At 47.7% G+C, this 15,069-nt stretch overlaps 1 protein-coding gene across 2 annotated transcripts in view; it reads left to right on the forward strand.

The window, feature by feature from the left end:
- LOC119455460 (E3 ubiquitin-protein ligase Arkadia-like) overlaps positions 1 to 12,895 on the forward strand; it is an 80,471-nt gene extending 67,576 nt beyond the window's left edge. For both annotated transcript variants that reach the window (XM_037716869.2, XM_049668797.1), the window contains exons 16-17: positions 3,868 to 3,953; positions 12,477 to 12,895. In XM_037716869.2, the coding sequence (XP_037572797.1) occupies positions 3,868 to 3,953; positions 12,477 to 12,606 (216 nt within the window). In that variant the 3' untranslated portion in view covers positions 12,607 to 12,895. The remainder of the gene's footprint in view (positions 1 to 3,867; positions 3,954 to 12,476) is intronic.
- Positions 12,896 to 15,069: the final 2,174 nt, after the last annotated feature.

Raw genomic sequence — 15,069 nt, forward strand, 5'->3', positions numbered from 1 at the left:
TGCGGTGGCAGCGCGATGCGGGGACGCGGGAGTTGCCTAGGACACAAAGAAGCCTTTGCTTGGCCGCTTGTCAGCAGCACACCCTCCGCACTGAACATGTGCTCATTGCAACTCTTTGATGGCTTTAGCTCTTCAGTTGGTGTGCGCCCGACGCGATGCGTGTCTTCATGAAGTGCAGATATCATGCGTGCCACCTTGATTGCTGTCAGTGTAAGCGGTATCCCACAAATTTACTTCGGAGCTTTTAGACGTTGTGCCCCCATGCTAGCTTCCTCTGTTCCTACCAGTACGCACACATACAAACTTGGTAGGTGTTCAGAGTACTCAAAGAGTGTGTGTTGGGAGGCTAGTTGGTAAGACATTCTTTGGGAACTTAAACTGCACTAGGGACAAGACACCAAAGTAGTTGAAGACAGGATGAATGCAGACTAACAACTGATTTATTGAAACCACACAATCCTAATCAATAAGCATTTAATGGAGCACTCCAACTTACTAGAAGATGGCAGTGAAAAGCACCTGCCAGTTCATGGTAGGTCATGTGTGAAGAATTGCAAACCGATTTTTTATAGAATGAATGTGTTAGGGCGAGCTAAGGACCAATGGGCACGTGAAATCTCAGAAGCTTCCGTGATAGCGAGACATGGCCCAGATAGGTTTATCAGCGAACCGTCAGTGTATCTTTTCTAGAAAGAGCTTGATTTTTTGGTGTAGATAGGGGCTTGGCTGAGGAGTGTTCTGTGGTCACGCGGCCATGATTGGGCTTGTGCATGTGCATTGTTCGAAGAGGCATAATTGTGTGGTTTCAATAAATGAGTCGTTAGTCTGTGTTCGTCCTGTCCTATTCTATTTCGGTGTCTCGTCCCTAGTGCAGTTTAAGTTCGCAAATAGTGTTCATATGAAAGTAGTTGCTGTGGCTGATTGCCTGAGAAACCAAACTCTGCTTCAAATGCGCTGCTGCCAAGAGATGTATTCTACCACGATCACTTTCGGCGATAGTATCGCCATCAGGCATGCGCTGATTGGCTGGTTGAGCACTGCGTCATGTGAAGGCGAAAGTATCGTCAAGGTGATGGTCGCAGAATACGTCCCCAGTTCAGTCTATGTGTGTGGTCGCATGCCCAGTCTTCTACGGGTACAAATGTATCGAGGCCGAGCTTCCCGCGGCGGCACTGCTGCCGACTACAGCACGCCTCAATGGAAGTAGCGGACTAAAGTTGCGGTTTCGTCCTGAGTCAACAAAACGCATTGCAGTGGCTGTACGGCACTTGAAAAGTGGAGGAACCACTTTGACTATGAAAGTGAGGGCATGGGCAATATTTTAATGGCAGCAACTTGGATTGCAGTCGCCATGTTTTCGACACCGTGGATCATGGATCAGTCCGACAAACCGAACGAGACACTGTACGGCGTCTGAAATTTCAGCCATTGTTTTACATTAGTTCTGTCTAGTTGGTGGTCGAATTGAGGTTGTGAACTAGCAACCACTTACTGCTTTCTCGTTTGCAATTAAAAAGACAAGAAATATTTTGGAAGACATGGCTGCCAACTGTGCATTGACTGTCATTTAAGATCACTTATTGAAGCTACACACCTCAATGCAGCCGCTGGCGCATCGAATGTACCCGCTGGCAAGTTCATTCTTCCTTCAGCTAATATCATATAATCTTTCCGCCTGACACAACAAAGTGCACTTTGCTCGAAGTGATACTAAATTTGTCCATGTAGTAGGCATCTAAGAATGTTTACTTTTTATTAAGTAAATTAAGTACATATTCATTTAATGTTTTGCAGTTTAAATGACAGTAGTTGTGTGCTGAGTAGATGCAAGATGGGGGAAAAAATACAGGCTGTTGAAGACTTCACAGATACTGTCACATTGTAGTGACGATGAATTAAACATGGCCAAATGTGAGCTAATAATCTAACCCTATTGAATGAACTTGTGCCCTGAAGAACAAGCAACGCTCAAGTCATGATGGGGCCATTCCTTATAGGCACCGGGCGGCCGTTGTAAGGCGCCAGCGGCGCGCCGGCAATATGCTGCGGAACAGCGCCGCGAGCGGCAGCTGTCGGAGCACTGGCATGTGAAGCAGACGACGGGACGAAGGCGCTCGGTGCTTCCAGTGATTTGGCACTGCGGGTTTTAGGGGCTGACGCACCGGAAAACGCATTTTCTTGTGTCTGCTTTTGAGAAAGGTCGTCACTTGTACGAGGCAGATCACATTCGTGGCATCAAGTAGTATATAAAGCAGAAAACGAGCGCAAATTGCGATGCAAATGCACCACGCGAACGGAGCTCCGCGGCAAGCTAAGACGTGGAACTCCAGCAGTTATATTGCAGATGTTATTTTGCTATGCGCGTTAACATTCTAGCGTATTTAATCATGTAAATAGGCGAAGAACACAAAAATTATGGACAAAAAAAGAAAAGAGACATACGTCTTCCTTATTCTGTTTCTTGAGCTGCTTCGCCGATCGCACATGTGTCAGTAAGTTCCCGTTCTCTGTCCGTTGTAGTTCTTTTATCTTTGCAATGATTCCCTATTCTTAATTGCTTATAAACTAGCCCAATCTTCAGTCACGGCTCATTTTATATAGCTTAGCGCGACGGGAGCCGTCGGTGTCGGCGAGTGTGAACACGCCACTGCGTTGGCGTTCGCCGTCGATGCACAGCACAGTCATGCGCCGGACGCAACCAGAGTTGGGAATTGCTAGAAAGGAAAATGTACATTAAAAGGAAGACTGATACACTGATAAGACGGCAAAATGACTACAAATCTGAGTGTTCGCATTCGGTGCCCACACTCCGGAGCCGTTACACTGCGGAGGCGAAGACAGACAAGTGGGACACGAAGCTCTTGCGTATGAAAGGCTCTTTTATTAACGTTAGAACAACTAGACCATAGCAAATCAGGTTCGGAAATGTACAGTGCCCAGCGATTGAAGCGCTGGCAGCGCGCGGCTGCCGCCGTTTTTTTTTTCTTTTCGCGCCACAGATGAGCGCCATGGGACCAAATGCAGTCATAATGCGTTACGAAGGTTCTCGCTTTCACTATACACCACAATGCATCAGTTGGGCGTCCCCAGCGCTTACAGTCAGTGCAAAAAGCGCTGGCGACCATGCGATTCGAGTATCGCGTTTCAATTGCTGAGCACTGTACGTGCTGTTGCCTACACACCGCACATATACGGACTTTCCGCCTGAAAAACGGGATGCCGCGATGAACAACGATTGAATTGAATGGCCTAACCAGCTTCAGTCATGTTTCAGTAACTGCTGGTGCACCTAAAAACGCAACATGTTTGATCAGACTTGGTTTCACGGCAGCGCCGGCTGCGCGCGGCCCGGTCGCCACATGCCATTACATTCGCGGCGCCGCCGCATGAAGGCGCCACCGGTCCAAATTCATCCCGCGCCCGGTGCCTATATGTAGCACCGGACTTGTAGTATTTGAAGTATAAGTAAATAAATTTATGGTGGTGAGCACAGTCATTTGGTCGCCAAATTTGAACCAACAGGCCAAGTTCATCCACTATTTAATGTAGTGTCACTGTGTTTGAGAATGTACAGCACTATTCGTGTCACATGCATAGTCTGATCTGAGATGACTCTTGTGCTGTAGTGTTTGTGACAACATCCAATAAATTTCAGATACAGTACTGACTTGCACTGAGTGATAACATGATGACAGTGATAACCTGATGAAAAATAGTCATTGGAATAAAATAAAAATAAAACGGTGTTTGGCATACAGTGTGGCTGCAAAAGTATCTTTTGCTGTCTTGGTGTAAAATGGGGCTTACATCAGCTACTTTGTATATGGGCCCCTTTTGTGGTGCTAATTGTAGCTTTCCTCTTTTCAGATTCCACGAAGCGGTGGTGACAGTGAGGACAACGTGGAGAAGTGCACCATCTGCCTGAGTGAGTTCGAGGACAACGAAGAAGTCAGGTAATGCCCCTCACTTTGAGAGCTCAAATTTCTTTGCCATGTGTTCTATGATTTCGCAATTGGTAACCTGATTGCCGGCATTAGAGGTTTTCCGTTTTTGCGAGGCAGTTTAAGTAGACGAAAGCTTTTCACAACCTCCCCGCGTTCTGCGTGATTTGCTTTAAAGTATGCCACCTTGTTTCAAAGGTGCTTGTTAGGTTGTGAGTTTTAAACTATTATTTCACATCTGTGTTTTAAAGGAAAATGTCGGAGACCCTTAAATTTTCCTAAACAGTGAAAATGTCGAAAATGTTGCTCATAATTGTTAAAAAGAAAATGACAGACTTGTCGACCATGCAGGTTTACAATCCATTATACAGTGAACCTGTTAGTGCGACTAGTTTTACCCCCCCCCCCCCCCCCCCTCCTGCTTTACGCATGATTTCTGGGGTGCATGACAGTAGCATTGAGAACGCTGTTGCTGGAGTACTTTCTTTAGTGTGAAAGTCATTCTCAGCATTGGGATTGCTAAACTCTGCCAGCCTTGCAGGAAAGAGAACTTTGTCTTTACTCCATGCTGCCACCACAGGCCACTAACGTAGGACTGACAACTGGGCTAGTTGGTAATGGTTCATTATGAGTACGGTAGCGTAAGACAAGGACAAGGAAGCGCTGGCCCTGCTTACTTTCTTGTCCGCGTCTTGTGATACCATGCTCCTAATGGCCAGTAACATGATTTTTCCTCTGTGCTTTGCCGGTGCTTATCTGGTGGCGGCAACCTCATGGGGTGGACACTCTAAATGAATGTTGCCAAAACTCTGAAAGAAATTTCTTGCGTAAGGTTCAATGCATGATGGTTCCGAACTATGCACATGTAGTGTTTTAAGGATTTGGTTCCCAGCTGTTATGGTCTAGGCTTGTGCAAATATTCAATATTCTTCAATATTAGATTGAATATTATGCTATTTGATATTCGCTTAGACTCAAATATGAGTATATGAAACAAACGAATATAAGTATTTTTCCGTGTGAAAGCCCCACTCCCAATTACAACTGTGCACACACTACAGTAGAGCCCCGCTGTTACGTTCCTGGGTGCTGCGTTTTCCTGGCTGTTCACTCGTTTTCGGCCGGTCGTGGCACAGCTCCCATAGAACCCAATGCATTAGGAACCCCGCTGTTACGTCGCAAGTGTGGGAACGTTCCCGCATGTTACGTCGCGAATCGTCACTCTAAACGGCCAGTGCCGACGGCCATATTGACTTTTCACGTAGCTTGACTTGACTTGACTGTAGGATTAGCCGCACAATGGGCGACGCCCATTACGTTGCCGGCTCCCGCCAGCAAAATTATGGCCTTCGAGATCAGTATTTACTATTTATAGATGGCTAGTTTTTAGCATTAAAATTTGTTTCGGCGCACGCATATAAAATCAGGGCCTTCGAGATTCGTTTCCGATGCCCAGAGAGCCGTCGCGTTGGCGTGGACTCATCGTCATCGCGTCCAAGTGGTCTGTCCTTGCTTCCCGCAGTTGTTATCTTGCGCTGCCTTTTGTGTTGCGAGTCGTCGCATGAGGTGGTTGTGCTAGCTTCGTTCTTCCGCTTCGACATTATAACTCCGACGCTCCAAGTTGTCTGCCTGCCGCTGCGCCAAACGCTCCTGCTTGTCAACGTGGCTGACTGTGTGTAGTGACTCCCTTGCTCCGTCGCTCATCTCCTTCGGTTCAGGCCGCACGGACGTGCAGAAACAAGTTTTTGGCTCCAGTCTGAGCCGTCTTTGACTGCCGTGGAAGCATAGTCTACCACCAGGATGGGATCAAGAAAACGAAAAGCATTTTCGCTGCAAGAGAAGCTGAATATCCTCCGCGCTGTGGAAGAAAGTGCGACGCGGAAAAGGGTGTGTTTAGCGAAGGAACTAGGACTAACGCCTTCAACTCTCAATACCATTGTCGCAAGAAGGAGCGAAATTGAAGAAAACGCCAGAAACTTTGCCGGCGGATGTAAGCAAGCCCGGGGTGCGGAGCACACGCCGCTTGATGAAGCCGTATTCAAGTGGTTTAAACAAGCGAGGGCCGCAGGAGTCAACTTTGACGGCACCATCTTGCGAGAAAAAGCAATTGAGATTGCCGACAAGCTGGGCATCGACAGTTTTTCTGCGTCAAACGGATGGATCGACCGATTCAAGAAGAGGCATGGAATATGCTACCGGATGGTCAATGGAGAGGCTGCTAGCGTCGACACAGCAACCGTTGACGCCTGGAAAGAGACCGTGGCGTCCGTTATCAGCGGCTACGCACCCAGGGATATCTTCAATGCCGATGAAGCAGGCCTTTTCTTCAAAGTGCAGCCATCCAAGACACTGAGCCTAAAAGGTGAGGCTTGCCACAGAGGAAAATGCAGCAAGGAACGCTTAACAGTGCTGCTGTGCTGCAACTCAGATGGCTCCGAATTGATGAAACCCTGGGTTATCGGCAAATTTCGGAACCCACGCTGCTTTAAGAATATTCGCCACCTGCCCTGCCACTACAGGAACAATAGCAAAGCCTGGATGACGTGCTCGCTTTTTGAAGAGTTTTTGTCTTGTATGGACTCGAAGATGGGCTGCCAGGACAGGAAAGTAATTCTTTTTCTAGACAACTGCTCCGCGCATCCGAAAGACACCAAGTCGCTACAAAATATCAAGGTGGTTTTTCTGCCCGCCAACACCACAAGCCACCTTCAGCCCTTGGATGCTGGCATAATCAAAAACGTAAAGCACTTCTACCGGAAATGCATTGTAAAGCGATCTCTGGCCAATGTGGAGTGTGGCAAACAGCCGACAGGCATCACAATCATAGATGTCATGCACTATTTAGCTTCGGCGTGGAGCGCTGTCACTGCAAGTACGGTTCAACACTGCTTCGCGAAGTGCTTCAGCGCGCGTGTAGACGGCACCGAAGAAGCCGTTGGAGATGAAGCCTTCGCCGACTGCGACGAACTCTGCACAGCAATGCAAACTGTTGGTGATGGAATCGCATACAGTGATTACGTTTCTATTGATGACGCCGTTGTCACCTCCGAGCTTTTATCTGTGGACGAAATCGTGGCCGAGTGTGCCGATGTGTGCAGCAGTGAAGACGAAGTTGAGGAGGGGGAAAGGGAGCAGCAGCTGGATCCAACCTCCTCGTCGGCCGTAACGGCACTAAATTTGCTCAGAAGGTACGTGAGCTCAAGCGACGATGTTGAGTGCCACACGGCACTGCAGCTTCTCAAAAAACGCCTCGTGCTGCTGGGGCGTGAGAAAATGTGCCAGGCAACGCTTCACGATTTTTTCAAGCGCTAGCACTGAAATAAAATTGTGTGCCAATCACCACTGCTCTCATTTTTCAATTTTTCCCGTTTCTCGGCTCTTACGTTTCCTGGCTCTTACGTTTTTTTTTTTTTTACGGTCCCGTGAAAAACGTAACAGCGGGGTTCTACTGTATAAACCGCGAAAATAACCCGCGGAACGGTCTCCATTCGCGGATGCACGTCCTTGTCCTCATCGCATCTTCAGCCAGTGACTCTGTTCCCCACTTCTTTGATGATGCAGATGGCAGAAAATATTGTCCTAAAGATGGTTTCATGGCAGTGTGGGCCGCGCTTAAGAGCCACACCTTGAAATGCAATTCACACTGCCCTCCAATCCACACCACGAGCAGACATTATCATATAGCCCGTACCCCCATTTTACTTCGAATTTTAAAATATTTTGTGTGCGTCTTACACGCGCATTAAAACTCTGCACCTGCTTGATTATTAAAACATATTAATTGCAGTAGCCGTATGGATTGCTGAGAGATGTGCGGTTGCTGTGAATAAATTTGGGTTGATGCTGCTCTAAAGCGTTATTTCAGGGGCCGACACCCGGTGCAAGAGCGCTGGTTAGGGCTAAACAGCCAAGGCAGGCATGGATGGCAAAGCATTGCGGGAATTTTGCCATTTGTCGGTTGATCATGTGCGCGGGCTAGGCTGAGAATCATAAAAGCGGCGAGCATGTTTGTATGGGCACTTGCAGCACGGAACGGGTTAAGCTCGTGTGTAGACGGAAAACATCATGCCGAATTTGCGCAACACAACATAAACTGCCGGTGTCGCCCAGTCAAGGTTGCACTTACCAGCATCCCAGTTATGCACGGCGGCCGAACACGAAACGCTCCGTGGTTGCAACTATCATATAATTTTTAGAAGACTGAAGCAGAACAGTGAGCAAGAGCCTGTAAAAAATTTTTTGTGCTGCTGGAGTTGTAAGAAATGTTGAAATTGCATCTTTGCATGAATATATCTGAATAACAGCAATTTGAAAGTAAACTGACTTCAGAGATGAACCTTTGTTTTTTGTAACTAAAAATGAACATCTCTTATACCCGTGTCACACGGGCGTTTGGAAGGCCTTCCAACCGATAGTCAGTTGACTCAAAGGTCAAGTTCGAGCTGCTACACGGGTGGTTTCGAAGGCCGCCGAGTCAATAGTCTATCGAGTCAACGGAGCACCCTACAACTCTATCGGGATCTCGATGGCCTTTGAGCAACGGAAGTGGAAACAGCACGAACATGCCCTCTCCTTCACAGTGTGCTCGTACTCATGGTTAGAAAGAACAAATCAAGCCAAAATGCTCTAAAAATACTATATATGAGTGTTATTAATTATTCCATAAAGTTTTCTTGCCACGTGATATGTGCGAACTGCTTATACTGTCAACAACAGCGACGTGCTTGCATTCGTACACTCTCGCTCTACTTCATGTGCTGCTGGCTGCCGTCATATCGCCGCCATTTTGCCGTATAAACAAATATAAAAGAAATTATAGTGCTTTTAAGTGGTTTTAATGTTGTTTAACTTTTGGTGACACGAAAACGAAAATAAAGATCCGCAGCGCCACATAATTTTGCGAGAAACGCCTGAACCACTCAACGGCCTTTCAAAAGTGCCGTGTAGCAGCGCGATAACTCCTTTGAGTCGATAGAGTTGTGGCATTTAGAAGGCCGTCGACTGGAAGGCCTTCCAAATGTGCCCATGTGACACAGGTATCACATTTGTGAGCATCTGGCTCTTATGTCAATGTTTTAAGCAAATCCCACAACTATTCATTTCGAGGCACTAATTACTAAGTGCAGTCCACTTATAATGATACCATATATAACGATATATTGGTTATAACGCTGAGTCAACATAAGAGTATAAGCTTATGCATTAGGGTTATGAGAAAAAAAAACCATATATATATATATATATAACGATATGTTATTTGCCGCATATTGGATATAACGATAGAAATTTTCCTGCTGGGCAGCGTTTTCCATGCAGGATAATCTTGAAACTTGCATTGCCAAGTTCCCCTTAACCAAGACGAGAAGGAATATTTACCTATGCGAGTTTGTATCTGCCTCCATTATTGCCGCGCAGCGCTTCCCGCCCGTGTACAGGTTTGGAAAGCCATGGAGAGCATCGCAAAAGATGGTGCCAGCTGCTTCGTGTCCCTGTCACCGGCGATCGTGCGAGCGTCCAAAAAAAAAAAGAAAAAAAAGTGGAGGATGCTTAAGCTTTCCCTTTAAGAGTGGAACGCGATAGCATTCTTGCCAGCAACTGCAGCTTTCTTTTTTCTGCACCTTTGCCTCAGCACGCCGCTGCCAAGGAGGATATATATCCTTGGGGGATATATACAGTCGAATCTCGTTAATTCGAACACGCTTAATTCGAACTGCCGGTTTATTCGAACTGACGCTGTGGTCCGGTCATAGTTACGTGTATTTCAATGGGCGAAAACACTCGGTAATTCGAACGCAAAAGCATTTGCGACGGTTAATTCGAACATACCGCGGACCGACAATACTCTCAGCAGCGCACCAAATAACGCGGCGGCGCCTCTGACCGGCATTGCTGCGACACGGCCATAGAGCAAAAGCTTAGGAGAGACCCCTTAATGCAGCGGCAGATGCCCAGTCCGGCCAACGAAACTGCCCACGCCGGCAAACACTCGCTTCCCGATAACGACAGAAAACGAAACTTAAGAGAGAGGGGTAAGCTGGCGCCTGGCCGGCTGGACCTGTGGTGCCGGCACCCACACCGGCAAACGCTTGCTTCCCGATAACGGCAGACAACTTAAGGGAGCGGGGTAAGCTGGCGCCTGGCCGGCTAGACCTGTGGTGCCGGCACCCACGCCGGCAAACGCTCGCTTCCTGATAACGGCAGAAAAACGAAACTTCAGGGGGCGGGCTAACCTGCGCCGGGCCGGCTGTACCGGCGGCGGGTGCACACGGAAGCAGTCGAAGGTAAGGGTGCTGTGAGGGAGTTCAGAGAGAGGACGAGGGGAGCCACCGAAGCCACCGCCTGTCGCGATGGCGGCGCCATCCGCTCCCTAAAGTTTCGTTTTCTGCCGTTATCGGGAACCGAGCGTTGGCCGGCGAGGGCGGTTGTGCTAGCTATGTATGCGCTTGCGCGCCGCGATATTTCACGACTCGCACCGTTCACGTATCGTGCTCGAATACTTCAAAAAATATGTCCTTCCTTTAATTCGAACTTCTTTTAATTCGAACAAATTTTTGGGCTCCTTGGAGTTCGAATTATCGAGATTCGACTGTATAGGCCTGCGTGGTCGGCGTGGTTCGGGATGATTTTCTTGGTGGGACAGCACTGCTGACGCTGACGCCGGATTTTCTGCGACACGGAGCCCTTAACGCTTTCGCGTTAAGAAAGCCAGAAGCAAACAATGGCGCCTGTGCTCTCTTTCTACAATCTCTCTCTCACACGGCTAAGAGCGGAAGTGCGCCGCGGAAGCAGAGGTAGATGCGCCGACAAAGCACAATGCTGGGTCGCTTGAGACGAAGCTGCAAATTTTCGAAGACTCGCGCAGTTGATGATATTGACAATTCTGGAAACCGGGAGTGCCGCTATCATGACAGCTAGAACCAGTGGCTGTGCCAGTCACCGGAAAAGGCGGGCTTTGTGTGCCAGGGCGAAACCCCCCATGGGCGAAACGAACATGTTGGAAGCTGCCGACATCCCCGAACTCTCTCCGAGCGGCGGGCGTGCACGGAGAGAGTCGAAGGTGAGGGAGCTACGAGGGTGAAGGGAGCCACCGAAGTGACGGGGTTGCCGAGGCCAAACGCGCTTCCCTGCTGCCCTCCTCCCTCACCTTCGACGGACTCCGCGCACGCACATCGCCGTGCCGGCGCCGCCTGCTCCCTGAAGTTTCGTTCACTGCCGTTTTTGGGATGCGAGAGAGAGAGATTGTGGTTGTGAAGAGGATGAGGTGCTATCGGGATGCGAGCGTTGGCCGGCGGGGGCAGTTTCGTGGCGCTCGCTCGCTATGTGCTTGCGCGCCGCGATATTTCACGACTCGCACCATTCGTACGTAGCGCTATAGTGCATAAATACGTCAAAAATAAGTCCTTCTTTTAATTCGAGCAAATTGCCGGGCCCCTTCGAGTTCGAATTATCGAGATTCGGCTGTATTTTCTGCTGGTGCGTCACACCCTTGGACAGGAACAGCTCCTTTTGAACACATGGCAGACCCTTGTCCGCATTTTCGTTGTCTTTTGTGCGAAAGAAGCTTTGTAAGACTTCCAGGCCTGCAAGGGCTTCGGCGAAGGTAGCCAGTGGGCGCAAGCCTTCGTTCTCGCTGCCACCACCTCCGCTAAGATTTCGGCGAGTTGTAGCTCCAAGCGCGCGGCGTCCACCTGTTTTTGCCGTTGTTTGCGTTGAAGCGAGGGGCGAGGTAGCACAAAGGTCAAATCGCTCGCCGCTGCTGCCGCGCTTCATCACTTCGGGCGAACGAGCAATGCAGAGAAAATGCCGAGGGGGGGGGGGATTGAGCACTGCAGAGCAGCCGTCTGCCACTTAGCGCTTCACAAGCACATGAGAGCAGCCTTTTTGCACACCTGAATGATAATTTTTCTCTGCAGAAAGTATCATACGACCACAGTTTGCCGCAATGCTGAACGTTGCTGCCGATTAATCATATTTTCCGGGATAGTATTAAATGGAACATATTAACACGTTCCTCTATGGGGTTATGTTTATTTTTCGCGATTGCGAATGTAGGAGCCGGGTAATCGTATTAAGCGGGAACGTATCAGCGAGGTTCTACTGTACAGCGTTCCTCATAAGCCACTGTGCAGTTTTACGACTTTTAAACCCGACAATGTAGTCCTAAATAAACTAGGCTCGTAACGCTTTACATGACACCGTATTTTTACTCTTGTATAATATTCACGCTTTCCTAGTCACAGTCCTCTGTTGCAGCATGTCTCGACATGGAGAGATTGCAGTTCGTTTATTTCAGGCGCTCACCTAGCCGGGAGGGCATTATAAAGGGGAGTGGTCAATACGATCGAACAGGCAATGTTATACAATAATTACGCAGTTGATAGCATTAATCAAGTGCACACTCAATTAGACTACTACAACAACTGCAAAAAAATGAGCAGCAAATAGATAACACATTCAAACCATGCACCAACCAGCCCAACTTTCTTTTTTTGCGTCTTGCGGTGGCTCACAAACCTTCTGCGTTCCCTGCTGTAGGCGTCTGCCGTGCATGCACCTGTTCCACATTGTCTGCGTGGACCAGTGGCTGACGACCAACAAGCGCTGCCCAATCTGCCGCGTGGACATCGAGGAGCACCTAAAGGACTTTGGCATTTCCTCGTCATGATGCTGTCCTTCCGTCACATGCTGTGGTGCCCATGGCTGCTGCTGTCCAGAGCAGAAGCTGCAGGCGCGGCCACACGCGTCTCTGAGTGGCCTTTCCTCGTGTGACCACCCTGTGCTGTGTTTTTTATATCTCCATCTCAAATAAGAATAATGTTTCGTTTGTTGACAGACTTTTTTTTTTCTTTTTTTTGGGGGGGGGGGGGGCTCATCCCCTTGTACCACGTTGAACTACTGTGCAGTGGCTCTGCTGACAATGCTAGTCTGTTCTTCCGTTAAGGGACCTTGACTCTCTCTATTCTTAGGGAAGAAAGCTTCTTGGGTGGTTTGTTTGGCCAAGGAGCAACAGTTTGATAGAAAGGGCACGCTTGTTTTTGTTTTGTTGCTGCTGATTTTACTGATGTACAGAATGCTGCGTAAATTAAGGCGCCGGTACGCACAACTCTGGCTAAACTGCAGGCTCATCCGTAGTCAACTATTCGCATGGCGATGGCATCTCGGATTGAATGGGAGTTTTATATTTTGTTTGGGTGGCATCACTTGTCTGTTTTGTAGAGAATAAATTGCAAGTGGGGGTTTTCTTAGGTGATGCCAGACAAATAAAAGAAAAGAGTGCTGTTTGCAAGAATGGAATTGTAGTGCCATCTGCCACAGTAACGTTGAAACACTGCGCATGTGCGACGTCCTGACCTAACAGTGACCGGGGGGGCTCAACTGCTCTGTTAATCTCCATATTTTCTTGTTCTTCACCACAGGAGACGCATGGTACTTGCGATTTGTTTTGAATGAAATAGGCAAGTAATGAATGCAAGTGTCCAATTAAAACTATGTGCACAGCAAAATGCCTCTTCTGTGTGAAATTTGTGCTGAAATGAGCCAGCAGTTTAGCCAGAAGAGTGGTTTACATACGGTGCTCTTATTTACGCAACACTGTGTAGATCTAGGAGTTTGAGTGCAGTGTGTGTTAAGGTAGGGCATGGTTTCTTCATTCCTATAAATCTTACAGTGTGCCACTTACCACTTGCGTATTTGCTGCAGGCTTCATTGCATGGTTGCTGAGTAACTAGAAAGTCCATACAAAGTGGACAGCTGTGAAATTGCCGAGACTTACGGTAAAACACTGGTAAGAAAAACAGCTAAAGGCTTGGCGAGTTCGTTTGGAAGTAATGTAACTTGTCAGTAAAACTGATGGGTTTGCAAAAAGGATAAATTTTGTTTGACACAGGAAAAGGTTCAGTAATATTTTTGCGCTGGTGCATATGTTTGTTGTAGCCTTGTAGTTTCTTTCCCAAAGTGTGACAGCACCTTCGCTTCGTTTGTGTTTCATGCAATCCCAGTTTGTACCTGCAGACTAGGCTTGGCTGCAAGTGTATGCCACACAAGCTGATCGCAGCGGCAGCTGGCATCGGTTCTTTCAAATTCCAGCTAGAATGTTCTAGGCACTGTTATTTATTTATTTTTTAAGTTCTGAATACGAGACACTGCTCCTTGCAGGAAAATTGGCTTTCCACAGACCTAGGCAATATCAGTTGGAATTCCCGGTTGCAGCTGTTAACAATGGATCAAGTTTAGACACATGCATTGCTAAATGCTGCAGATTTCATACAGTCATCCAAAGATGTTTTCTTTTTCATGATTCACTTTACGAGTGGTATATATTCCAGACCTTCGCTTTCATTGCTTATTTGTTTTCTCTGTTGGCTTGTTTATTTGTGCTTGTGGGTATGAGGCTCTTCCAAATGATTTCCAGACGCCACCATTGTGTGCCACATGCAAATGATGATCTGCCACATTTTTTTTATTGCAATTTGTCGACGTACAGAGTCTTAAAACAAAGCACCTGTTCTGTCACTTTCTCCTCCTATCTGTTCTGCCTTAAGACTTTTGTTCTGTCTTAAGACTTTCTTCGGCTTTATGTAAACTATGTGTATAGAAGTGCTTGTACTGCACTGCTGTTGCCTTAGTTGTTTCATGTACATGGTTGTTAAAGGTCAAAAATGCTTGATGCACGTTTTCATTGATTGCTCAAAGAAAGTGTGTTTTTGTGTGAGGCATTGTGCTTATCCAGTCGGGTGCAGTTCTAGGGCTCTATAATTGCAAAATTTGTTTTTGCAAGAGCCACCAGAGGAGTGTTGTTTGTTATGCATGAAGGCAGTGTTGTTTCAGTTAACAGCATTGTCTGATTTTCTATGATAAATTTGAAAGCCCAGGATAACGTTTGTCTGGAGAATAGTGGCTATTTCATTGGTGCTGTGTGGAGAAGAATCGTGAAAGTTCAGTAATCTTTTTGTGCCGGTGCATATGTTTGTTGTGTAGTGGGGAAGAGAGTCCGGAACCATGGACTATAAGGGGGTTTATTTACAAAACAGCTAGGGCTACGCAACAGCCGAGCGTCGGTCGCTCGGCTGTTCCTGTAAGAGCAAGAGCGTCGGTCGCTGTCTCGCGCTCTCCGGGCTGCCGGATTTCG

This window comes from Dermacentor silvarum, chromosome 6, assembly GCF_013339745.2.
Source record: "Dermacentor silvarum isolate Dsil-2018 chromosome 6, BIME_Dsil_1.4, whole genome shotgun sequence".
NCBI classification, from domain to species: domain Eukaryota; kingdom Metazoa; phylum Arthropoda; class Arachnida; order Ixodida; family Ixodidae; genus Dermacentor; species Dermacentor silvarum.